Source organism: Homarus americanus, unplaced genomic scaffold (genome assembly GCF_018991925.1).
Source record: "Homarus americanus isolate GMGI-L3 unplaced genomic scaffold, GMGI_Hamer_2.0 scaffold23578, whole genome shotgun sequence".
Taxonomy (NCBI): Eukaryota; Metazoa; Arthropoda; class Malacostraca; order Decapoda; family Nephropidae; genus Homarus; species Homarus americanus.
In genome coordinates, this window is record NW_024733231.1 from 4,944,663 (window position 1) to 4,970,828 (window position 26,166).

General features: G+C 46.2%; 1 protein-coding gene across 1 annotated transcript in view; it reads left to right on the top strand.

The window, feature by feature from the left end:
• Positions 1-2,391: 2,391 nt before the first annotated feature.
• Positions 2,392-26,166, top strand: part of LOC121869482 (piezo-type mechanosensitive ion channel component-like) — a 56,227-nt gene continuing 32,452 nt past the window's right edge. The window contains 26 exon segments of the mRNA XM_042370836.1: positions 2,392-3,286; positions 9,451-9,545; positions 9,868-9,987; positions 12,178-12,209; positions 12,212-12,407; positions 13,483-13,611; positions 13,613-13,618; positions 13,812-13,917; positions 14,380-14,536; positions 14,916-15,109; positions 17,713-17,848; positions 19,686-19,835; positions 20,615-20,663; positions 20,666-20,739; positions 20,904-21,041; positions 21,721-21,882; positions 21,973-21,985; positions 22,515-22,696; positions 22,791-22,961; positions 23,443-23,564; positions 23,710-23,813; positions 24,147-24,289; positions 24,547-24,723; positions 25,026-25,140; positions 25,335-25,525; positions 25,889-26,090. Coding sequence (XP_042226770.1) covers positions 9,539-9,545; positions 9,868-9,987; positions 12,178-12,209; positions 12,212-12,407; positions 13,483-13,611; positions 13,613-13,618; positions 13,812-13,917; positions 14,380-14,536; positions 14,916-15,109; positions 17,713-17,848; positions 19,686-19,835; positions 20,615-20,663; positions 20,666-20,739; positions 20,904-21,041; positions 21,721-21,882; positions 21,973-21,985; positions 22,515-22,696; positions 22,791-22,961; positions 23,443-23,564; positions 23,710-23,813; positions 24,147-24,289; positions 24,547-24,723; positions 25,026-25,140; positions 25,335-25,525; positions 25,889-26,090 — 3,076 coding nt within the window. The 5' untranslated portion in view covers positions 2,392-3,286; positions 9,451-9,538.

A 26,166-nucleotide genomic window follows, 5' to 3' on the forward strand; every position in this document is an offset into this window, starting at 1 on the left:
ACCTGAACTTTAGGCACCCCAGGGGACCACCTGAACTTTAGGCACCCCAGGGGACCACCTGAACTTTAGGCACCCCAGGACCACCTGAACTTTAGGCACCCCAGGGACCACCTGAACTTTAGGCACCCCAGGGACCACCTGAACTTTAGGCACCCAGGGGACCACCTGAACTTTAGGCACCCCAGGGACCACCTGAACTTTAGGCACCCCAGGGACCACCTGAACTTTAAGCACCCCAGGGACCACTCTGAACTTTAGGCACCCCAGGGACCACCTGAACTTTAGGCACCCCAGACCACCTGAACTTTAGGCACCCCAGGGGACCACCTGAACTTTAGGCACCCCAGGGGACCACCTGAACTTTAGGCACCCCAGGACCACCTGAACTTTAGGCACCCCAGGGGACCACCTGAACTTTAGGCACCCCAGGGACCACCTGAACTTTAGGCACCCCAGGGGACCACCTTGAACTTTAGGCACCCCAGACCACCTGAACTTTAGGCACCCCAGGGGACCACTGAACTTTTAGGCACCCCAGGGACCACCTGAACTTAGGCACCCAGGGACCACCTGAACTTTAGGCACCCCAGGACCACCTGAACTTTAGGGCACCCAGGGACCACCTGAACTTTAGGCACCAGGGGACCACCTGAACTTTAGGCACCCCAGGGGACCACCTGAACTTTAGGCACCCCAGGGGACCACCTGAACTTTAGGCACCCAGGACCACCTGAACAGGGTGCTAGTCTACTTGGAAGGGGTTGTGTACCAGCTGGGAGCCATCTTAATCACCCAGGTCCAGGCAAAGGTCCAAGTACAGGTCGTGGGTACAGGTAATAGGCACAAGTTCAAGCACAGGTACAGGTATAGGCACAGGTCCAGGTACAGGCACAGGCACAGGTGTATAGGTCCAGGTACAGGTCAAATCACAGGTCCAGGCACAGGTATAGGCACAGGTCCAAGCAGGGGTCCAGGTACAGGTAATAGGCAAAAGTTCAGGTACAGGTATAGGCACAGGTCATAGGTACAGATCCAGGTCCAAGCACGGGTCCAGGTACGGGTCCAGGTACAGGTAACCGCTCCAGGTAACACACGGGTATAGTCCCAGGTACCACGCACTAAATAAAAAGATCAGGTGAAATTATGGACAATTTTCAGCGTTGCAACATACCAGAGTGACGGTGTTTGTGGGAGTTGTCACGCTAAGGTCAAAAGGTCATCAACCTCTAGTCCGCCAGGCTCAGGTCATGTCTCAATGTGACCTATATTGACCTGAGGATAGTTAGTATGATGTTTTTGTTTTCCTATATAATCGTTCAACTTTATATGGCTAGTTTAGTATATTAGAACTAGTTATATTGTCTTTTATATAAGTATAACCACTATAGTTTATTAGCTATATTAACTCGTGTTATATAAGACTAGCACCTGGTGGGGGTGACGCATACATGCACACTCACCTGCATACACGTGTATACTTTATGGAACACGTATGCACACATATATGAAAACATAATATTTATGCGATAATTGTACACAAACACACATAAAACAAACACACACACACACACACACACATTTCAAATGTACAGCAGGTGTGAAGCACAGGTGTAGGGACACTCTGTGAGATTGGGGGTGGGGGGTTGCAATTGCAGTCTACACTCGCCACTACCCTCGGTGCGCGGTGGCTGAGTGGACAAGACTCGATTCCTCACCTTAGGTAGTTAGTTCGAGCCCAGGCACCTCCAGATCACCCCCCTACACTTCACCTTGCTGTAAACATGCACCTGACGACAGTTTGGGTAAGGAAGACAGTCAAGTTCAGTGTCTCCCGTCATCAGTACTCAAGGCTAGTGATGCTACTACATGTACTCAGGTTAGGTTAGGTTAGTGTGTGGAGCCAACATGAACCTAACGTATAGTGTTTTTTCTTCCCGCAGATGGCCGTGGTGACGATGATGACGACATGATGACGCTTCACTTTTCACATCATCAGTGAAGCATAACCTCCTCCTCCCTCCCTCCCTCCCTCCCTCCCTCCCTCCTCCCTCCCCTAGTTCCTTTACGTGTCTCCCTTCCAATCCTTTCTCCCTCTACTCGTCCTCCCCTTTACTAGTGACTCTCTCCCTTCCTCCACTTGTTACCCTCTCTCTCCTCCTCCACTAATCCATCCCCCTCCCTCCCTCCCTCTCCACTAGTCCACCTCCCTCCCTCCTCCACTAGTCCACCTCCTCCCTCTCCACTAGTCCACCTCCCTCCCTCCTCCACTAATCCACCCCCTCCCTCCCTCCACTAGTCCACCCCTTCCTCCTCCACTAACCACACTCCCTCCCTCCACTAATCCACCCCCTCCCTCCCTCCCCTCCACTAATCCACCCCCTCCTTCCCCCCTCCCTCCCTCCACACGTCAAAACACCTCTCTCACTCCACCTCCTTACCACACCTCACCCCGCCTCACCAAGAAACACATCCTCTTGGGACTACAAAAGCACTTCCGTCCGCCTAGCAACATCTGGGACCCCCTCTAGCAACACCTGGGACCCTTCTAGCAACACCTGAGACCCCTCTAGCAACACCTGGTATCCCTCTAACAGCACCTGGGATCCCCCTATCAACATCTGGGACCCCTTTATCAGCACCTGGGACCCCCTATCAACACCGGGGACCCCCTATCAACACCGGGGACCCCTATCAACACCCTGGGATCCCCTATCAACACCTAGGACCCCTCTAGCAACACCTGGGACCCCCGATCAACACCTGGGACCCCCTATCAACACCTGGGATCCCCGATCAACACCTGGGACCCCCTATCAGCACCGGGGGACCCCTATCAACACCGGGGACCCCCTACACAGGATGCGGCAGCGTCTCCTCACCTGTTATGAATGTCACTCCTATTACCACATGTCACTTTAACCAGAAGATCGTTCCTACCACAACTACAAGACCACATCAACCACCATTATGTATTAGTCTTAAGGTGGTCTTCCTTCCTCACTCATCATCACTATAAGACTACATCAACCACCATCGTATACCAGTCGTAAGGGGGTCCAACTACCACAACTACAAGACCAAAGGAACTACCACAATCACCACTACTACAAGACCTCAGGAACTACTACCACCACCACCACTACTACTTCAAGACCGCAACCACTACCACGATCGTCTACCAGCCACTGAAGGGGCTCGACCACCACTACCACCACCACCATGGCAGCTCACCAGATGGTTGCTACCCTCATCTTCAGGCTTATGTTGCCTCTCCTGCTGGGGATCTGTGAGTACTGGTGTGTGTGTGTGTGTGTGTGTGTGTGTGTGTGTGTGTGTGTGTGTGTGTGTGTGTGTGTGCTTATAGTGATGGTCTGTGTGTATGTGTGTACAGAGGAGTAGGTGTTAGTTATGAGTTTATGTGTGTTTATATATGTACAGGAGACGTTCATAGTGTGTTTGTGTACGTTTATGTGTGTACTTATGTTGATACAATGTTTATATGTGTACATAAGATGTTAATAGGTGCTTGTATGAGTATTTATGTGTGTACAGGTGATGCTAATGGTGTGGTGTGACGGTGGAGGTGTAACAGCAGGTAACGTGGGAGTGTTTATGTTATGAAAGCATTTTTTATACCTTCTCAAGAACATGTGCTTCAGCTAAATTTTAAATATCCTCTTTCCGTCACCCTCCTCTCCCCTCCCTCCCCTTCCATTAAGATCTCCCCTCTCTTCCATCAACCTCTTTCCCCTTTCCCATCAATTTCTACCCCCTCCCATCAAGCTCTACCCCCTCCCATCAAGCTCTACCCCCTCCCATCAAGCTCTACCCCCTCCCACACTGCCCTTCCCTGCACCACCATTTATGACCTTTTGGTTGTTTCTTCCTCTCCTTCCCTCACGTAACAAAAGGGATGGTAAGGTGTAAGTGTGGTAGGTGTGGTAGGTGTGGCGGGGATGTGGTAGGTGTGTGAGAATGTGGTAGGTGGTATGTGGTGTAATAAAGTAATAATAAGTATAAATTACATTAGGTTATTTAACTCACTCAGACACCCACGTTGATAAAAGCCTTCCTCCTCCTCCTCCCTCCTCCCTCCCTTCCTCCTCCCCTTCTTCCTCCTCCCTCCCTTCCTCCTCCCCCCCTTCCTCCTCCTCCCCCCCTTCCTCCTCCCCTCCTCCCCTTCCTCCTCCTCCCTTCCTCCTTCCCTCCTCCTCCCCCTCCTCCCCCTTCCTCCTCCTCCTCCCCCTTCCTCCCTCCCCCTTCCTCCTCCCCCCCTTCCTCCCCCCTCCCCTCTTCCCCCTCCCCCTCTTCCTATAGGTTGCTATGGGTATAGTGACGTGTAGTGTCAGTTGAGTGTGTTATATATAGGACGCTGAAGAGTGTGTTGGGGCCCGGTGTAATGGAGGGGGCATGGTCGGAGGAGAGGTTAATGGTTGAAGGTCTTGGTATGGTTGAAGGTCTTGGTATGGTTGATGGTCTTGGTATGGTTGATGGTCTTGGTATGGTTGATGGTCTTGGTATGGTTGAAGGTCTTGGTATGGTTGATGGTCTTGGTATGGTTGAAGGTCTTGGTATGGTTGATGGTCTTGGTATGGTTGATGGTCTTGGTATGGTTGATGGTCTTGGCGTATGGATTTGAAGGTCTTGGTATGGTTGATGGTCTTGGTATAGTTGAAGGTCTTGGTATGGTTGATGGTCTTGGTATGGTTGAAGGTCTTGGTATGGTTGATGGTCTTGGTATGGTTGATGGTTTTGGTATGGTTGATGGTCTTGGTATGGTTGAAGGTCTTGGTATGGTTGATGGTCTGGTATAGTTGAAGGTCTTGGTATGGTTGATGGTCTTGGTGCATGGTTGAAGGTCTTGGTATGGTTGATGGTCTTTGTATGGTTGATGGTCTTGGTATAGTTGAAGGTCTTGGTATGGTTGATGGTCTTGGTATGGTTGAAGGTCTTGGTATGGTTGAAGGTCTTGGTATGGTTGATGGTCTTGGTATGGTTGATGGTCTTGGTATGGTTGAAGGTCTTGGTATGGTTGGTCTTGGTATGGTTGAAGGTCTTGGTATGGTTGAAGGTCTTGGTATGGTTGAGGGTCTTGGTATGGTTGAAGGTCTTGGTATGGTTGATGGTGACGTGTTTGGCTGTGAATCAACTCTCAGAGACTAGTCAGTGTATTCTGTAGGATATTGTCACACTAAGATGAAGAGTATCCTTAAGGAAATCACTGGTGAGGAAGTAGAGATCCTTCCTATGGCTTTGTGCTGTAGGTGAAGGAATGGTGGGTGAGGCACTGGTTGGTGGGTTCTGTAGGAGACGCTGTAGGTGAAGGAATGGTGGGTGAGGCACTGGTTGGTGGGTTCTGTAGGAGACGCTGGGTGAAGGAATGTGGTGAGGCACTGGTTGGTGGGTTCTGTAGGAGACGCTGTAGGTGAAGGAATGGTGGGTGAGGCACTGGTTGGTGGGTTCTGTAGGTGACGCTGTAGGTGAAGGAATGGTGGGTGAGGCACTGGTTGGTGGGTTCTGTAGGAGACGCTGTAGGTGAAGGAATGGTGGGTGAGGCACTGGTTGGTGGGTTCTGTAGGAGACGCTGTAGGTGAAGGAATGGTGGGTGAGGCACTGGTTGGTGGTTGGTGGGTTCTGTAGGAGACGCTGTAGGTGAATGAATGGTGGGTGAGGCACTGGCTGGTGGGTCTGTAGGAGACGCTGTAGGTGAAGGAATGGTGGGTGAGGCACTGGTTGGTGGTTCTGTAGGAACGCTGTAGGTGAAGGAATGGTGGGTGAGGCACTGGTTGGTGGGTTCTGTAGGAGACGCTGTAGGTGAAGGAATGGTGGGTGAGGCACTGGTTGGTGGGTTCTGTAGGAGACGCTGAGGTGAAGGAATGGTGGGTGAGGCACTGGTTGGTGGGTTCTGAGGGGCCCTGTAGGTGAAGGAATGGTGGGTGAGGCACTGGTTGGTGGGTTCTGTAGGAACTGTAGGTGAAGGAATGGTGGGTGAGGCACTGGTTGGTGGGTTCTGTAGGAGACGCTGTAGGTGAAGGAATGGTGGGTGAGGCTGGTTGGTGGGTTCTGTAGGAGACGCTGTAGGTGAAGGAATGGTGAGTGAGGCACTGGTTGGTGGGTTCTGTAGGAGACGCTGTAGGTGAAGGAATGGTGGGTGAGGCACTGGTTGGTGGGTTCTGTAGGAGACGCTGTAGGTGAAGGAAAGATGGGTGAGGCACTGGTTGGTGGGTTCTGTAGGAGGAACCGGTGAAGAATGGTGGGTGAGGCACTGGTTAGGTGGGTTCTGTAGGAGACGCTGTAGGTGGGTGAGGCACTGGTTGGTGGGTTCTGTAGGAGACGCTGTAGGTGAAAGGTGGGTGAGGCACTGGTTGGTGGGTTCTGTAGGTGACGCTGTAGGTGAAAAGGTGGGTGAGGCACTGGTTGGTGGGTTCTGTAGGTGAAGTAAAGGTGGGTGGGTTGGTGGGTTCAGTGTGTGGTGTTGATGTACTGGCCTGAAACATGATACACTCGGTGCAGACTGTCACGTCATACTGCCATGATAGACTGTGATGGCTCTGTTGTCTTGCTTCCTAGTAATTATAAAGACGTCTAGCGGCCATCTTGAAAAACGGCGGCTATTTTTGACAACTTCACCTGAGGTCTTTCTACAGTATTCTTAAATAAGGTTAACTATTGTACTGCCTTAACACAGTACAGGAAATATGGTCAGTTTAGTCACCTACAGGGGCTCAAATGACTCAACGAAACCTGTGACTCGTGGGGACTCAGAAGTGACTCATGGGGAGGACTCAGAGGTCAGAGTAACGAACAGACAGCAGGAGATTAAGAGTGGTGGTTGGGGAGGGAGGAGGAAGGAGGAGGAGGAAGAGGGGGGCTCTGGGTACACTGGACAGTGAGCAGGAGTTAGTGTGGTGGTGGTTAGTCCTTCCTCCGAGCCCACCACCATCCTCCCTCCCTCCCTCCCTCCTCCCCCTCCCCTCCTCCCCCCTCCCCTCGCCCTTTACCTCACAGCTAAGTGATTTTCAGTTTAACCATTTTCCCCCTACTTCTTCTTTCTTGTTTATTTCCTCTCCTCCCTGTCCCTTTCCTTCTTTTTCTCTCCATCCTTCCACTTTCCTCCCCCCATACATTTCTTTCCCCTCCCCTCCTTCCCCTTTCCTTTCTCCCATTTACCTATCTCTCTCCTCCTCCATCCTTCTCTCTCTCCCTCTCCTTCCCTCCTCCCTCTCCCTCCCTCCTCCCTCTCTCCCCCTCCTCTCCCTCCTCTCTCTCCCTCTCCTTCCCCTCCCCTCCCTCCCTCTCCCCCTCCTCCCTCCCTCCTCCCTCCCTCCCTCCTCTCCCTCCCCTCTCCTTCCTCCCTCCCTCCCTCCCCTCTCTCTCCCCTCCCTCCCCTCCCTCCTCTCTCTCCCCTCTCCTTCCCTCCTCTCCCCTCCTCCCCTCCCCTCCCTCCCTCCCCCTCTCCCCTTCCCTCCCCTCTCTCTCCCCTCTCTCTCTCCCTCTCCTTCCCCTCCTCCCCCCTCCTTCCTCCTCTCTCCCTCTCCTTCCCTCCTCTCCCCCCTCCCCTCCCCTCCCTCTCTCCCTCTCCTTCCCTCCTCCCCCCTCCTTCCCTCCTCCTCCCCCCCTTCCCTCCTCTCTCTCCCTCTCTCCTTCCCCTCCTCTCCCCCTCCCTCTCTCTCCCTCTCCTTCCCCTCCCTCTCCCCTCCCTCCCTCTCCCTCTCCCCTCTCCCCCTCTCTCCTTCCCTCCTCCCTCCCCTCCTTTCCCCCTCCTTCCCTCTCTCCCCTCCTCCTCTCTCTCCCTCCTTCCCTCCTCCCCTCCTTCCTCCTCTCTCTCCCCCTCCTTCCCTCCTCTCCCCCCTCCCCTCCCCTCCTCTCCCCCTCTCCTTCCCTCCTCCCCTCCCTTCCCTCCCCCCTCTCTCCCCCTCCCCTCCTCTCTCTCCCTCTCCTTCCCTCTCTCCCCTCCCCTCTCTCCCCTCTCCTTCCCTCCTCCCCTCCTTCCCTCCTCTCTCTCCCTCTCCTTCCCTCCCTCTCCCTCCCCTCTCTCTCCCCTCCCCTCTCCCTACCTGTCTCTCACCTTAATATCACCGACTAAGTCAATTAACATGGCGACACGTCTTATGTACTGGACCAGGTACTGTACACACACAGGACAGTAATAGTACACACCCAGCCGCCACCAGTCCCTGATCAGTGTAAACAAAGAGACACGAGGTCGGTAAACACTCCATCACGCGAGAGGAGCTGGGTGATGGTACTGTGTGTGTGTGTGTGTGTGTGTGTGTGTGTGTGTGTGTGTGTGGAGTGTTTGTCCGTATTGTGTATGGGCCCTTGAGTGTGTCACATGTTGAGTGTTAAGTGTGTTCTGTGAAGATACTTGAGTGGCAGTGGTCGAGGCTGGCAGCTGGCCAAGGTGGTGGAGTGCGTGCGTGTGAGTGTGCGTGTGTGTGTGAGTGTGTGTGTGTGAAGTAAAAATGTCACTTTGATATTTCCTTGTTGCTTAGGGGGGTGGGAAGCATGTGACAAGAAGGGGCTGGTGAGAGAGAGAGAGTGAGTCATGGTGTGGTGGTATATATGGGGGACGAAGGAGAGGGTGTTGGGGGAGGGGGAGGTAATAGGGAGGCAGTAACGAGGCCATTGCAGCGTTCGGCTGGTCATGGGTTGTTAGTCTGCTATACTCTGGACCTGATACACTCTAGGTGTAGTGTGTGTGTGGAGACTGAAGGGGGGGAAGGAGGCATTAAGAGAGCTATTTAAACATTATTTCAGGTCCATTAGGCAGGGGGCAGCACTGTCACCTGAGTCAATGGAGTCACCTGAGAGTCACCTGGAGATTCACACTAACCTCCACACACCTGAATGTCAAGAGGCTCATGGTTGACTGTAACTTCCAACTACAACTAGGTGATGTTTCAGTATATCTGGGGGAGGAGGAGGTGGAGAGAAGGGTGAGGGACAGGGAGAGGAGGTGAGATATGGGATGGGCGTTGGTGGTTAGGTCGTTAGGGCCAGCCAGGAGCCATCAGGAGTCGTCCTGTAATGGTGGAAGGTAACGACCAGGGAGGCGACGTTGAGGTGGTGGTGACCTAATCTAACCTGGACTCCAGACCTGACCTGACCCAACCTAACACAAAGCATAATTTTAGTACAAATGTTTGGCTGATGTGGTGTGTGTGTGTGTGTGTGTGTGTGTGTGTGTGTGTGTGTGTGTGTGTGTGTGTGTGTGTGTGTGTCCTCATCATTACACAATTAGGGTAAATGCTGAGTAACTCTGGCTGTACTGAGGGCGGATATAGCAGGAGGAGAGGGGCCACACACTCTCACCCCACACACCCCCACACACCCCCACCCCACACACCCTCACCACACACCCCACCACACCCTCACCACACACCCCTCACCACACACCCCTCACCATAGTCAATCTCAGGTAATGGTAATGTTTATTGTTGTCCTCAGGTGCAGTGCTAAGGTTCAGTTTGATGTCCTTGGCTTACCTGCTGCTGCTGATGGCTGTATTCTCCTGCCAGCCCCGACCTTCCATACTATGCGTGGTTTGTATTGCCCCGTCTCTCCCTCTCTCTCTCTCTCTCTATTATTTTCTTCATTTATTTCTTCCTTTTTTCTTTCTCTTTATTCTTTTTATCTTCCATTCTTTTTTTATTCACTTTCTTTCTTTCTTTTCTTTCTCTCTTTGCCTTCCTTCCTTCATGCATATTTACATCACAAAATTTACAAAGAAAAATTTAATGAAATAAATAACAATAATAGTAGTATTAGTAGTAGTAGTAGTAGTAATAATAATAGTAGTAGTAGTAGCAATAATAGTAGTAGTAGTAGTAAGTGCACATACTAATTACTCCCCACACTCAACAGGACACACTGGCCGGTACCTGAAGGCTGTGGCTGGTATAAGTATAGTGAACTTCCTGCTGCAGTTTACTTTCCAGATAGTACTACTGTCTCTCCCTCCCTACGCCTACTTCCTGAAGGAGTGTAAGTACCGCCACTGTCTCTACTTTTATATGTACTGTTCGTATAAATCTTAGGTGACGTCACTCCATATTTCATTATAACGTGTATGTACAGTATGTATGTCCTGTATGTATGTATGTATGTATGTATGTATGTATGTATGTAGGTCATGTATGTTATGTATGTATGCATGTATGTAGGTATGTATGTATGTATGTATGTATGTCCTGTATGTATGTATGTATGTATGTATGTATGTAGTAGGCTGTAATAATAATAATAAAAATTAACGGTTTATTGAAGAGCTTAAGCCAGAAGGCTGAAAATATACAGTTACATATTTGGGAATGGGTTACGAATTACAAATAATATACAAGGACATAAGTGACACAAAAAGACATATAGTAACTTAGAGGGGATCAGCTCAACTACAGTTCATTTTAACATAGTGACAGTGTAGGAGCAGTGTTTACTGGGAGGAATACTGATTTATTACATGTTATTGATAATTTTACAATGGTTGGGACTGGCTGTTTTATAGCGATCAGTTGCACGTATGGGCTGGATGCGGTGTGTGTCGAACAGCACTTAGGGGATCTCGTGGTAGTATGTATGTATGTATGTATGTATGTAGGTCATGTATGTTATGTATGTATGTATGTAGGTCATGTATGTTATGTATGTATGTATGTATGTCCTGTATTTATGTATATATGTATGTGTGTATGTATGTATGTATGTATGTATGTATGTACTGTATGTGTGCACATTCCTCACTTCACAAGAAACCCTAAGCACTTGAACTAAATTCCTCAAACACTACCTCGAGGCACTCAAGCGAGACACTTAAGTCAATTATACTGAACTGAGGAATGAACTTATTGACCTTTTACACCGAGAGGATATTAGTAAGATAATTTATAACTTGTTGTGGATAATAAGCTTTTGTTAGAGCAGGAAAGTGACCAGGTAGTACTCGTTAGGCAGGTGACAGGAGGAAAGTGACCAGGTAGTACTCGTTAGGCAGGTGACAGGAGGAAAGTGACCAGGTAGTACTCGTTAGGCAGGTGACAGGAGGAAAGTGACCAGGTGGTACTCTGTTAGGCAGGTGACAGGAGGAAAGGACCAGGTAGTACTCTGTTAGGCAGGTGACAGGAGGAATGTGACCAGGTGGCACGTTAGGCAGGGGTGACAGGAGGAAAGTGACCAGGTGGTACTCGCTAGGCAGGTGGCAGGAGGAAAGTGACCAGGTGGTACCTGTTAGGCAGGTGACAGGAGGAAGTGACCAGGTAGTACTCGTAGGGCAGGTGACAGGAGGAAAGTGACCAGGTGGTACTCGTTAGGGCAGGTGACAGGAGGAAAGTGACCAGGTGGTACTCGTTAGGCAGGTGACAGGAGGAAAGTGACCAGGTGGTACCTGTTAGGCAGGTGATAGGAGGAAAGCACTGTGAGTACTCTGTTCGGCAGGTGACAGAGGAAAGTGACCAGGTAGTACTCTGTTAGCAGGGTGACAGGAGGAAAGTGACCAGGTAGTACTTCGCTAGCAGGTGACAGGAGGAAAGTGACCAGGTAGTACCTCTGCTAGGGCAGGTGACAGGAGGAAAGTGACCAGGTAGTACTCTGTTAGGGCAGGGTGACAAGAGGAAAGTGACCAGGTAGTACCTGTTAGGGCAGGTGACAGGAGGAAAGTGACCAGGTAGTACTCTGTTAGGCAGGTGACAGGAGGAAAGTGACCAGGTAGTACTCTGTTAGGGCAGGTGACAGGAGGAAAGTGACCAGGTAGTACTCTGCTAGGCAGGTGACAGGAGGAAAGTGACCAGGTAGTACTCTGCCAGGCAGGTGACAGGAGGAAAGTGACCAGGTAGTACTGCTAGGCAGGTGACAGGAGGAAAGTGACCAGGTAGTACTCTGCCTGTCAGGTAACTCATAAAGGTAAGCTCTGAGTTGTTGTTCAAATACTGATGGAGTAGTGGTACATTGGGGAGTGTTTACGTGCCTGTGTGTTGGTGGATTTACTGCCTCCAGCCGCCTCTCCACACATAGTTTGTCTCGTGTGTGTGTGTGTGTGTGTGTGTGTGTGTGTGTGTGTGCATTGAAGCTACTGAATCTCTTGTTATTGAGGGCCTTAAATTTATATGTATGTATGTATGTATGTATGTATATAATCCTGACCCTCTACAACCAATCATAATCCCTCTGGTGACAACACAGGTGGATTTCTGGAGCAACTTCTACGGCACTTGGGATTTCACTGGACGGCATCAGTGAGGTAGACGGGACGCGATGGATGCTGCCCGAGTGTATTCTAGTGGTGTTTGCTCCCGGGGTTTACGTCGCCTGTCTCAAACTCACCTCCCATACCAGCCCAGATCTCCACCTACCCGCCCACAATGCCTCAGATAACCATAAAAACGTCGGGCTTAGGATTCTCAATGCCGTGGGTTAGTGTTTATCTATAGACTACCATAACCACCATAACCACCATCAGTACCATCACCATTCCCACCATAACCACCATCACAGACCATTAATTACCGACACACGCAAGAACCATGGCGTCAGAGTTACCGTGTAGTAGTGGGTTATCAGCCAGGAGGTCATCAGGTGGACGATTCTTTTAGTCGTTTTTGGTTGATGAGTCACGACATGCAACACAGTGTCTTGTCATTAACGGCACAGTTGTTATAGCTAATGACAACACCACACACAACACACACCCCTCACCACACACCCCTCACCACACACCCCCACCACACGTCCCTCTCACCACGCCCCTCACCACACACACCCTCACCACACGCCCTCACCACACGCCCCCCCTCACCACACGCCCCTCACCACACACCCTCACCACACACCCCACCACACACCCCACCACACGTCCCTCCCCACCACGCACCCCACCACACGTCCCTCCCTCACCACGCCCCTCACCACACACCCCCCAACACACCCCCACCACACCCTCACCACACGTCCCTCTCACCACGCCCTCACCACACACACCCCCACCACACGCCCTCACCACACGCCCTCACCACACCCCCCTCACCACACGCCCTCACCACGCCCTCCACCACCCCCTCTCACCACACCCTCACCACGCCCTCACCACACACACCCCTCACCACACACACCCCTCACCACACACACCCCTCACCACGCCCTCTCACCACACGCCCCTCTCACCACACGCCCTCCTCTCACCACACGCCCCTCTCACCACACGCCCCTCACCACACACGACATGCAACACAACATCTTGTTTATAACCAGGTTGTTATAGCAAATGACAACAGACTTCCATATATCCGACTTCTCAATATATAATCCGTTATAGGGGGGTTTCGCATATAACGGACCCTCGATATAACGGACTTCATTCTTTCGCTGTACATATATGACTTTTTCTCTAATCTCTGAGGTACATACATGGCTTTCTTTCATCTCCCTCACATTCATACCTGACTTTCTCTCATCTCTCACATTCAAACCTGACTTTCATCTCTCCTACAGGTACATACATGGCCTTAGCAATGATAGGATGCGCCTCCGTGATGGTTCCTTCTGTTACCTCAGCTGTGTACTTCGTGGTGTTCATAGCCAGCGCCACCTACTGGAGTCTTAATAACGCTCTCGGCCGCCGCTTTGGGTAGGGTACAGTATGGTAGATTAGGGGTACAGTATGGTAGACAGGAATACAGTATGGTAGACAGGAATACAGTATGGTAGACAGAAATACAGTATGGTAGACAGGAATACAGTATGGTAGACAGAAATACAGTATTTTAGACAGGAATACAGTATGGTAGACAAACAACAACAATTATGGTGACCCTCGGCAGGTTTGTGTGTCGGGGTGATGTTAGCAGGCGTCCACGTGGTGTGTCTCTACATATACCAGGTGCAGTGGGCCCAGCATTACTTCCCTCCTGACTCACTGTGTGCAAGGTAAGACTCACTAATTAATGCTGAAGGGTAACTGAGTGGCGGCTGTAGTCGAGTCCTGCCACGTTGTTAGTTAAGTGAAATGAATAATGTATAATGCTGTACAGGTTTTAGCATTATTTAAACAGTTGGGTCCCTTATTTAGGTAACTGGTATAATTATCTTTGGTGAATGGAGTTTGGTATTATAATGTGATGTTTAGATGAGTGGTGAAAATGTATGTGGCAGTAACGTTTTTCCTCTGGTGATATTTTTTATGTTATGGTGTCACTATGCATCAGGTCACAACTCTGCTGTATATTTTGTTTTGTGTATTGGTGCTGGTAATACTTTGTGGTTTATATTCTTCATGATTGATTGATGTGTGTTGGGTCAAGGTTCAGGTCAGATTGGGTTATTATTGTTTTTTATTTACAAACTCCTAAGACACTTAAACCAACAACTGAGCGGTGTGTTATTGTTCAGGGTGTTTGGGTTCACGGCGGTGGTGGACACCAAGTGTAAGGATCCCCGGTCAGCGTCGCTCACCACGGGCGAGTGGTCAAGGTTCGTCAACCCCATCCTGCTCCTGGCTCTCTACTATGTCCTGGCCTTTGAGTCACAGTTCCTGCTCTCCAACAAGGTACGGCAGATATTATGTTTTCTGTTTCTGAGCAAGTTTGTGGGTTATATGACTTCCCTTTATTCGGGATAAAGCTGAGGCGTGTGTGTGAATATGGTGAGGTTAACACATGTTTACGGAGGCGACGTGTGCTCCCGGTGTTGACACTACTAATGATGGAGTGGTAGAGCCTTGTAGCCCTCTTTGATTACCATCAGCCGGGGATGATCACCGCTGTGTTTGTCCGCCACTGTTGCCTCCATGATTACAGAGGCCTCAGTATCACCCACTCCCACCACTATCACGCTCACCCTACATGACAATACACTAACCTTCTCCCCACCCCAAAGCTTGACCCCTCCCTCACCCTCCTCCCTCCCCTTGCTCTTCCCTCTCGCAGGCGGCGCTCTTGTCCCCGATGGGGTCCAGCGTACGGTACCTTATCCGACGTAGCACCGTCAGGAGCCGTTCAATGAAGTCCGGCAGATCCTCGGCGTCTGAGATCCGGTCTCGACGCACCTCTGTCAGCCACCACTCCCGTCGTCGCCTCCCCCACGACACACAAGTAACCAGACGCCTCTGGCTCTCTCAGCCGTCTATGGCCACTCTTAGTTATCCATGACTACTTACCTATCCTTAGCCTTTTCCCTGTTCCCTCTCACTCTTCTCCAACCTTAGTCATCAGTCGGCCAACACTGCTCCTGGCCAGTACAGTATATACTGACCACACTCTGTTTTTACTGCACACACACACAAGGCTACTTCTGGCCACCACCACTACTAAAGTATCTGGGCACCACTGTCTGGTCATCACTATCTCATCTTTACTATCCCTTCACCACTACCTGGCCATCACTGTCGTCTAGATTGTGTTGTGATGTTGCTTTCCTCAGTGATGCCTGTGTCTGTCAACTCACCTTCACCTCTCTCATTCTACACTTACAGGTAAACTAGTGGGTGGCAGATCATGTGGGCCCCAGTCCTAACTTAACCTAGTTATTAGAATTGGTATATAGTCTTAACAGGCCCAAGTTTTAAAGGACACCAATTCTAATGGGCACTGGTCCAGGTAGCATTAGGTTATGTTATGTTAGAGGGACATATTAGGACAGGTTCCATTTGATCTGAAACCAAACCAGTGTTCTGTTTAGCCCCTGTCACTCACTACTGCTGGCTTAAGTACTGGTAATTCTAACTAACTTAAGATTCTAGATTCTTAAAGATTCGTACATAATTAACTTCCCTTGAAACAAAGATGAGAGGAAATACCCTGTAATTATATATCATAGAAACTCTCTCTCTCTTATCTCTCTCACATCCCCATCTGAGGAAAAATTATCGTTCGAACCTTTAAGAATACAGCATCACAAACTGTACAAGCATCACATAATGTACTGTTATGTTATGGCACACATGGTCAGGGCTACCAACACTCCTCACAGTCCTGCCAATAGTGAGCATCACCCCTCTCTCTCCCACCCATGAATGATATAGATCTGTTTTTGTATCTCACTTGTCTCTAGATTATTAGTTTATTTGTTATTTCTTCATATTAGGTGAGAATTTCTTAGTCAACAGATAGAACTTTTATTATGCCACTTCAAACCAGATCTAACCATATTGTGGTGGCCAAACTAAACCTTACCTAAATAGTACTGTACAGTATATCCATGGTTAGGCCAGGTAAGGGAAGCTCTGGGTGGCTCATGTCTCTCATCACTTCTAGTAAATAGTTTATTGTTGTAGCTTGATTAAATAGGTAGATAAATTACTGTAGTCTACCTTGAGGTCTAGAGACACGTGCATCATACACATTACCACACAGCACTGCACACCCCTATTCAAAATATGAGAAAAGCTGTACCCGAGTTTTTGTATATTGCCATATTATGATTATTTTGGTCTTGTTTTGATAACCAGATTTTTCATTTTGATTTACTATTACTGTGGCTTTTTTTTTTAGTTAGATATTTTGGTCAGAGCAAAATATGATTGTCTCTTCTCGTAAGCGTATGCAGCAGCTGATACTCAACTAATTTTGACGTATCTTTGCATATTTTGTACATATTTGTTACGACTTCACCGCACACATCTATGTTATCACATACCCTCTGTTGTGCTATGTGTCGCTGATTTATGTTGTTTTGTACATATTGTGGCAACATGGTCGTGTCTGGTGGCTGAGAGTCGCCTTAGGGAACACTTGCTCTCTACATCTGCTATGCTTGTGGTTGATGTTGGATTCTCCTTACGCTGTTGCAGTTGTTGTTTGTGCTCTTTCAGGTGTAGTGTCCTAGAGTATAAATGTTGCATTTCACTTAAAGTAGACTGTGTCTGTGCATGGATGTGTTGTCCACGGCCACCATGTTTATACTGTATTTTATTAGCTAAAGGTGTTATTTGTTAGTGTGATTTTAATTTCAACATTTCTATCTGTAGCTGGCATCTTCCGTGTCTTTAATAGCTATGTAGGTGCCCAGTAATCTGTTATGACTTAAGTACTATTACATGATACTCTTATGGTCATTACCATCATTACCCATCAGCTGGTAGTTGGTGAGGGATAGTTGTAAGATTAAATGATCCAAAGGAAGTGTTGGGAAGGTAAATAAAGACAGATACATAAAACAAAAGACAACAGATACCAAGAATTAATGAACCAGAACATCAAGAATAGGGATACAGTGGTCAAGTGGGTACAGCACTTGTGTTTCATCCCAGGGGTAACTTGTTTACATTTGGGGCACCTGTAGTGTGTTCAGGTGTGATTGCAGTACTGGCCACATTGTATTTTTGTATAATAGAGGCTTAGTACAGTCTTCAGTGTGCTGTATCCATTCTGTATTGTCCTTAACTGGTTCGTAGTAACTATTGTGGCAATGGGGTTTGGCTGACATGTCAAAGAGGTTTAGCAAGACACATACCTACAGTACATATGAAGTATAGACAATTCAAGTCTTTTCTTCTGCCTCTTTTGTATGTCTCCTGTCTGTACAGTAGTATAGAAATTCTCATGTACAATATCTGTCACATTTTATAAGATATATTCCCTGTAGTTGTAGTTAAATCTGTAGGGAGAGTTAACTGAAGTGAGGTAGTTAGGTGATTGGTGTTCCTCGTGATGGTCAGGAGGGCGTGTTGGGATTGGGCCGGGATTCAGATGCAGGCTGGGATACCTCTCTTGCCTCGGCCCGCAGCCGCAATGCCTCTGTCCGGGAATCGGCCCGCAGCAACACCTCCATGATGAGTAACAACACCTCCGCCCGCAGCAACAGGTCTTCTGGTGGTCTTAACGGCTCTTTACCCTCCAAACTCAGTCCCCGCCCCTTCCAGGTACCGTACATAGTAATCCTAATCCTCCAGAGTCATACCCTTATCCCTCAGGGTGCAGTACGTAGCGTCCCTCCACTATCAGACCCGGCCACATTAAGGTACTGTACGAGGAAGCTCTCCCAACTCAGTGTGTCTCCAGGTGTTGTGTGTGACATCATTTCTACCCACTTCTGTGTTATATTCTTTACCCCTGCTGCTACTCTTCAGAATCAAACGGTAAATATTTGGGGCTATTATGGGAGGTCGGTAGCCCTTGAAATGTAGTCCCCCCCTCAAGAGTCCTCCAAAGGTACTCAGGTTACTCTGCTTCAGTCCCCTGGTTTGATGCCCTTGCAGGTGCTGTTGTACTGTATTGTGGCCTCCCTGCATATGTTCTGATCATCCACATATACTTTCCAAGGTTCCTCTAGGTACAGTAATGTGGATTCCTCCCTCCAGACTCTACCCCCTGCCACCTATAGATATATGAAGCATCCCTACCAATCACTGTCCTTCATTCTTCAGGCATTGTAAGTAACGAGTGACCCTCAACAGTCGGCTTTGATCCCCCGTGTGAATGTAAGTACAGCACAGTGTCATCCCTCAAAAAAAAAAAAGAGAAAAAAAATGTCCACATCTCCCATTCATCCTAGTGATTATTTTGACTCACTCTGTTTATTGTCCAGAGGAGGAACGTCTTGTCAGAATCAACGACTGATTTGACCTTCTTAAATTAATATCTCGACTTATTTTTGTCCATGACCTGATATGTGTGTTGTTGTCTCTGTGGCCGGACTAGTACAGACCAACCTTGTCGAATGAATAGTTTTGGTTTAAGCCTCAATTCCCTGTGAGTGAATTATTGAATGTTGGACTTTAATCTCTATGAATGTTGAACTTAATCTCTGTATCTGTGAATGTTGGACTTAAATCTCTGTGAATGTTGGACTTTATCTCTGTGAATGTTGGACTTAATCTCTGTATCTGTGTGAATCCCTAAATGTACATGCGACTTTGGACGTAAAAATTGAGTTTATTTACGAGATAACTTATTTTTTTGGTCCCGTTTTTATCTTCATTTATATATTATCATCTTGTATGTTTCAGAGTTTTATATATGGGATAGTGTGCTCATTTATCTATAACTTGTACTGTACTTGTTCCAAACTGATGTCTTTAAACTATGAAGATAATGACTACCTGTTTGTATAGTAATTACCTTGAGTATTCTAATAGTTAAGGATTTGTTAATTTGTTTTGGTCTTTTTTTATGTATTTTTTAAGTGATGATAATTGGTCTTGATTCATATTTATTAATTTGTTATTATAGTGAAGGAAGAAATTGTTTGTTGTTTTTTAGTATTGTATTTACTTTCCATTATTTCTTTCAGGTTTCTATGTGTCTCTAAGTGTCCTGCTCACTTCTGAGTCATACAAGTTGTTCCTTATTATAGTTCCACCCGAGTCTTCCACCATTCTTGTATTCTCCTTCAGTTGTTCCCCAAAACACTGCCTATTAGACCTCATGTCCTATATAAATACCCATGTACAGTGGCTGGTGTGTTTTGTTAGATGTGGCAACTATGTACAATGTTTAGTCTGGCTTTATCTGAGGTTCCTTAAGTGCCATTCTGGGGAGTTTTAATATAATGTAAACAAACACAGAGTTGCCACATCTCACAAAACATGCCATCTACTGTACCAGGCATAAGTGCAGGTGACTGTAGCTTAGAGTACTTTAGAGTACCATTCATACATGCATCTGTCACACCTTGAGACCGTTACAGATAATGGAGAGGGCGGAGAAGATCGACAAGCTCCTCCCCGCCAAGCAGGCCACACAGCCCGACAACGGTGATGGGAGCGGGGGAGTCGTGGGGGACATCGGTGGCGGGAGGACGAAGGGAGCGAGGAAGAGAACCCCCTCCAGCGCCTCATAGCTCCTCTCATCAGTGTGTTCCAGCTGGTGATCCGGTCCTCTTACATAGCCACCAATATTGTTATGATGGTCAGTTCTTCTCAATACAGTTCTTAGACTAATACAAAAACCATGATGTTAATGGTTCTTTTGTAGGAGGTAGGTCAGGTGTGTGAGGTAGGTCAGGTGTGTGAGCTAGATCAGATGTATGAGGTAGGTCAGGTGTATGAGGTAGGTCAGGTGTATGAAACCTTGCAAAACATCGACAAAATCAATCAAGTATGACATCTCATTTTGTGGTCAAGGGCTGAGATGAATGGCCTAGATCCTCTGTTACCTCCTAAGAGCTATTAGTATTGGCCTGAACTAAAGGATAGGGTCCCTGTATCCATCATCATGAGGTGTAGTAGGAGTATATATAGTGTTTTAACTCCAGGAGGAAATGCTTCACTAGCCATACAAGACGACCACCATATTGACTAGTGCCTTGTGCCTTAACTGCTCCTGGTGTGACAAGATGAAGGATTGTTGTGTAGCAATTGTTCAGTTTTCATGAAGAATACAACCTGCTACTGATAGACCCTACCTTAGGATACCTGATGGGCTCTGATGTGTGGTCTTCTGTGGACTGAGGTGTCATGTCTTGCTGATTTTGGGGGCATTCATTCATAGAATTTTATATTTCAGTCATTTATTTTTCACAACTATACATTCTGTTTTTTATATATCTACAAATATATTTTATATCATCATGTCTGGTATTTAGTGATTTGTGGAATTTAATAGAATACTGTAAAATTTCTACGTTTTTATATGGTGAAAAATTACAGTTAGTTATGTTTAATAATGTGAATTCTCTTGTGGTACAGGCTTGGAGTATAACTTACCATAGCTGGCTGACGTTTGTGCTGCTGTTGTGGCGGTGTTGTGGATGATACCCAACCAACGCGCTGCAATGCTACGCTGTTCTCCCTTCCTTGTTGTATATGCTGAGGTCAGTACTACATTATTCATTACCCATAACAACATACCAAAACCAAGTCAGAATTTATATATGAAACATTAATTTAGCATTTTTAGATGAGTTAATGTCAGATACAAAATTTCTGTATTAGAGTTATTGTACTGTATTTTATGTAATCATTAATGGTGTTGTAGCTGCTGCTGGTTCTCCAATACATATACTGTATGGACCTGACGGACGCTGAGTTACCCAGTCAAGTGGAGGCGGTGAATCTCGGTCAGATTGGTCTGGTCAAGTACCGCTACTTGCCGTGTAAACCCTTACTGGTCAAGGTGAGCTCCACACTACACTATTATTATTATTTTTTTTTTTTTTTTTTTATTCTATACTGTATTTTCTTTGTTGTTTATTTCCCATCTCTTCCTCATCTTTGTACAGTCACCCACAAAAGTCCTGACACCTCTCCTGCTGTTCCATAAACCCCAAGATTCAGACTCATGAACCTGAAACATTAAACACTGATACATTATTCTTCATGAGTCTGAATCTTGGGGTGTATGGTTCAGGAGGAGAGGCAACAGGTCTTTTGTGGGGTGACTGTACAGTGTTGTCAGGGCCACATGTAAGATATCCTATGGATATTTCCAATTACAGTAAAGCTTTGTTGTTATAAGAGGTCCCTTCACTAAAACTTCCCTAAAGTGCCAAACTAGAACAAAGAACAATAACATTTAAGGTGATTTAGATGTGATTTATCAATATGAAACAGGAGAAAACTTACACAGATAGCCTGGGCAGTAATCACTATGCTATATAAACTGGTATTATTGTTTAGTACCAACCATCCAGAAATAGGATAAGATATTCATACCCAACTATGATTCTTGGATATACTATGGATTTGTGTACGTATGTTCATTGAGCTTATGTAATGACTTCTTCCTGTTACTTCTCTTGTGTGTCTTTCATCCACAAAAAATATATACAACTTTGGACTAATGTTTGTTCCAGGTGCTGTACACGACCATGTTTTGGATCACACTGCGTCAGTACGTGCAGGAGGTGATTGAAGTACCAAGCGTGAAAGTCACAGCTGCCGTGACCAGCCCTTTACTGTTGCTGTTAGTACCACCACCACTGGCCAGCCTGTCACCACACTCGTCTCTTCCCACGGTGAGAACAGTAGCTAGTTGTATACAGTACAGGCTCTGATTTTGATTCAAGAACTCTAAATAATGACTTTATTTTATGTGTATTAAACAGGACCTAAAAATAAGTAGGAATAAAGTTTGATAATCTTTACAGGAAACATCAAATCATTGTTGTTTTGCCTTATACATACAGTACTGTATTTTGGTTTGGGTCCAAACTTGGATTTTGTTGAAAATCTAAGAACAATATAGGTACTCCTGAGCTGGTTTGGAATTTATGGTCCACGATTCAATTGGGAGTAATTAGTAGTAATGATGCTTGGAATATTTTAATGAATTTTTCAATGCTAATTCCCCGCCAACTATGGGTTTCCGAGGTGCTATTTTGGTGTTTTTGTGTTAATCTGGAAATACTTAATTAAACCCCTTAAATTCCAATTCTGAGAGAAAAGTATACTGTACAGGTATTAATCATTTACCTTGAGGACTGACCATGAAAGAGTGAAGGTGAGATGAATGGCTAAAAAGATTGCCGCATTTACACTTCTCGTTTGAGGGTAATTCCTGTAAGATACTGTACAACGATTACTGAATTTTTACTTGCATGACAGAGACTCTCAATTCACGTTAACTTTTGTCCTTCTCTCTAAACAGACGAGTCGACGGCGTCTCCAGTAATGCAGCGTTTGGGACAGTGGGTGCGCGGCCTCTTAGTCAAATTTTGGATTTGGGTCGTCGCCATCATGCTCTTCGTCTTCGGCATCCAGGGCTCAGAAGTCGTTATTTTTAGGATCATGTACATGGTTCTGTTCCTCATCTTCACCATCACCTTCCAAGTAAGTTAAGAAATTTGTCTTATTAATGACAGATAGATATAAACAATTAGATGTGTTTAAATCCATGACCCCTGACCTAACTTTCCTACCGCAGTTGTCATATTCTGCATGGCGAAACTTCCTCTATGGATTCTGGCTCACCGTCATCATCTACCAAATGCTGGTGTTGGTGCTCACGTACACTTACCAGTTCGACAACTTTCCCCAGTACTGGCAGAACTACACCGGTATTCCGATTCAACTTCAGAATGACATGGGTCTTGAGGTATATAGTACATGGGTCTTGAGGTATATAGTACATGGGTCTTGAGGTATATAGTACATGGGTCTTGTGGTATATAGTTCATGGGTCTTGAGGTATATAGTTCATGGGTCTTGAGGTATATAGTTCATGGGTCTTGAGGTATATAGTACATGGGTCTTGAGGTATATAGTTCATGGGTCTTGAGGTATATAGTACATGGGTCTTGAGATATATAGTTCATGGGTCTTGAGGTATATAGTACATGGGTCTTGAGGTATATAGTTCATGGGTCTTGAGGTATATAGTACATTAAAGTTTATTTATTCATGATGAAATATGAATCAAAAGAGGTTTACCAAATTGGAAAACTTAACTCAAGAAATAATTAATATCAAGTCATGTTTAGTTTGTAATAAATGTAGTTAAACGTAGCCCTTGAAACATCACTCGGACTACCGTACTATATTAAATGTAGTCCCTAACACCCGGGTCGTTTCCTCAGGTTTATGACACTGGCCGTCTCTTCGTCAAGCTCATGACTCCCACCTTCTTTGTCATCGTCACCATCATCCAGGTCCATTATTTCCACAAGGACTTCCTGGAGCTCTCGGACATAGAGCAAATGTAAGACGATTAATAGTTTTATTACTGTCTTATAAACTCTGAGAGATGGATCATTATTTCCTGTAAAGCTTTTCATTATGTTTGAAGCTATTTATGCATCAGGAGGTTAAGAGGATAAAGTAAAGACCAATGTGTCCTCTTTCAGACCTGATCAACCTGTAGTTAAAGAGGTGCCTAAGAAGGAGACTAAGGTGGCCATACCCAACCGCCCAAATCTTCTAGAGTCGTGTATGCTCGAGGACGTCAAAGGTAATGCATAAGTTTTGTTGAAGAGGAGAAATGTATTTTAATGACCCTTAGAATGTCTGTGGTGAAAATGGCATCCCAATTTTTCCAGTATTATTTCTTTTGTGGGATATATTGATGACTGTCTCCCTCTTATAGTAAGGCAGATATGTGCTGATTCTGAATCTATGATCGATATTTCTATTGCTGAGTAATTAGTGGTCGTAATGATGCTTGGAAGATTTTAATGAAATTTTTCTTCATGCTAATTACTGTACTCGCCAACTATTGCTTCCGAGGTGATTGGTTGGTGCCAAATTACATAATGTCTTAGTGTACTTTCCTCCTTATGGACAGCTGTGTTGGAGCACTATGGACAGAAGGTGTTGGTTAGGATACAAGACACCATGGCTGCTGCTATGGAGTTAGGCTGGCGTTTCCTGGAGTTACACTTGATGAAGATTGTCCTCGGCTCCGTCATAATGCTCGCCTGCTACGATGTCAGTACACAAACAGAAGTTTTTGCCCCAAGATGCATGAACCTTCTTTTTTATTTGAGTTTATGTAGGATTTTGATGATGATGTTTATACATTGTTACAGTATCCATTGGTCCTTCCGTAAGTGACCTGTCAATTCCTAATAATGCACTCGTTTGATGTCGTATGCCTGTTCATCGGCAATTGCATCATATTATGGAGCTCTCAGTCCTCTATATCAAAATTCAGTGCAAATTTCTAACCTATGACCTGTCCACAGGTTTGTGCTCTCCACTGGGCCTTTGCTGTGCTGGCAACAGTAGCTGTGCCCTGCCCGGAGAAGATCCAGACAGCCATCTGCCGCACCTGCGTTGTGTTGTCTTCCCTTCTCCTCATCGTCAGGATGATATACCAGATAGATTACATAGACCCTGAAGGCTGGGCAGCTAACTGTTCTGTAGGTTTAATTCCTGGTTTATTAACTCTCAACTTCACTTTGTCTCTACTTCTTCAAATGTTAATGACAGTGTTGAGCAGCACTTGTTGCTCTTTAATGAAGGGGATAGACCAAAGGTTATGTATAGCTTGACAGTGGTGAAGAGGATAAAAGTAAAGAGGATGACTCACCTTAAGAATGCTCTACCTTTTTAAATAATGTTATCTCAGCAAAGAATTCTTATCAATATACTGTACATAACTTCTTAAGCTATGTATTAATTGTGTTTAATGTTGAGTAAGCACGGTTAAGATATTTGGCAGCTGTATGATAACCTGACGTGGACACCGTACCCACTGAATGAGACGGCCAACAACGCTGCCTGGCTCGGCCTCACCAAAGCTCCCAATCTACCCAAGTACTTGAAAGGTTACATAGGTAAGTTGTCTTCCCTAATATAATCTCTTACTGTACAGTGTATAGTAGAATTCTCTTGTAAATGATAACCAGAAATGTATTACAGGCACATTTAGATTTTCCATGTACAGTTGACTGAGTATCTTGTTTATTAGTTTTTTTTTTTCATCAAATTGCTGCTTTAGACATAATATTAATGCTGTGTTATTTTGCAGGTATAATTGTGGTGATCACAGTACAAGCGGTGGTGGTCATCAGACAGCAGTACCAGCGTAAGCTAACAGGACTACCACCACCCCCTCTTGGCGTCCTCTTCACCAACATCACACGAGCGGTGGCTGATGACGGCATACCAGAGTGCACAAAGTTCCTCCTTAATTATGGTTTCTACAAGTTTGGTGTTGAGGTGAGGGTTCATTTGGATTTCTAAACCTAATGTAAGTTGCTTGATTAAATAACAAATTGTCTTTACACAGTTTTTATCTGTGTCCGGGATGTCTGAGATGCATACACTGAATTTCCATTAATCTGATCAATTGGGGAGGAAAAGTGGACCATATTTTGAAAATTTCTTTATTTTCCTGAGAATATTTCCTTAGTCATGAAATGAAACCATTTATGGTTTATTTTACAAACATTTACCCTAATACATCCATGTTTCACTGAATATGAAATACAACTGCACACTTGTGCCCACACACAGTACCTCAGCTACACACTCTTTTGGAATTTATGGTAAATATATATATACTGTATATTTTTACAATAGATATGTCTGATGAGCTTAGTGGCTGTGATTGGTACTCGCCTCGACCTGTACTCGCTCTTCTATGCTGTATGGCTCTGTTATTTTTACAATCGACAAAGGAAGGACATTGCATATGTCTGGAAGGCTTTTGTCATCTTCATTACTGTGATGATACCTTTCCAGTACTTAATGTGTGTTGGCATCCCACCAGGTATATGTACAGGTGAGCACATAATGCAAATTTAAGTTATGTAAATTTAGTTTGTTAGTATGCTACCCATGACCTGCCTTAACCTAAC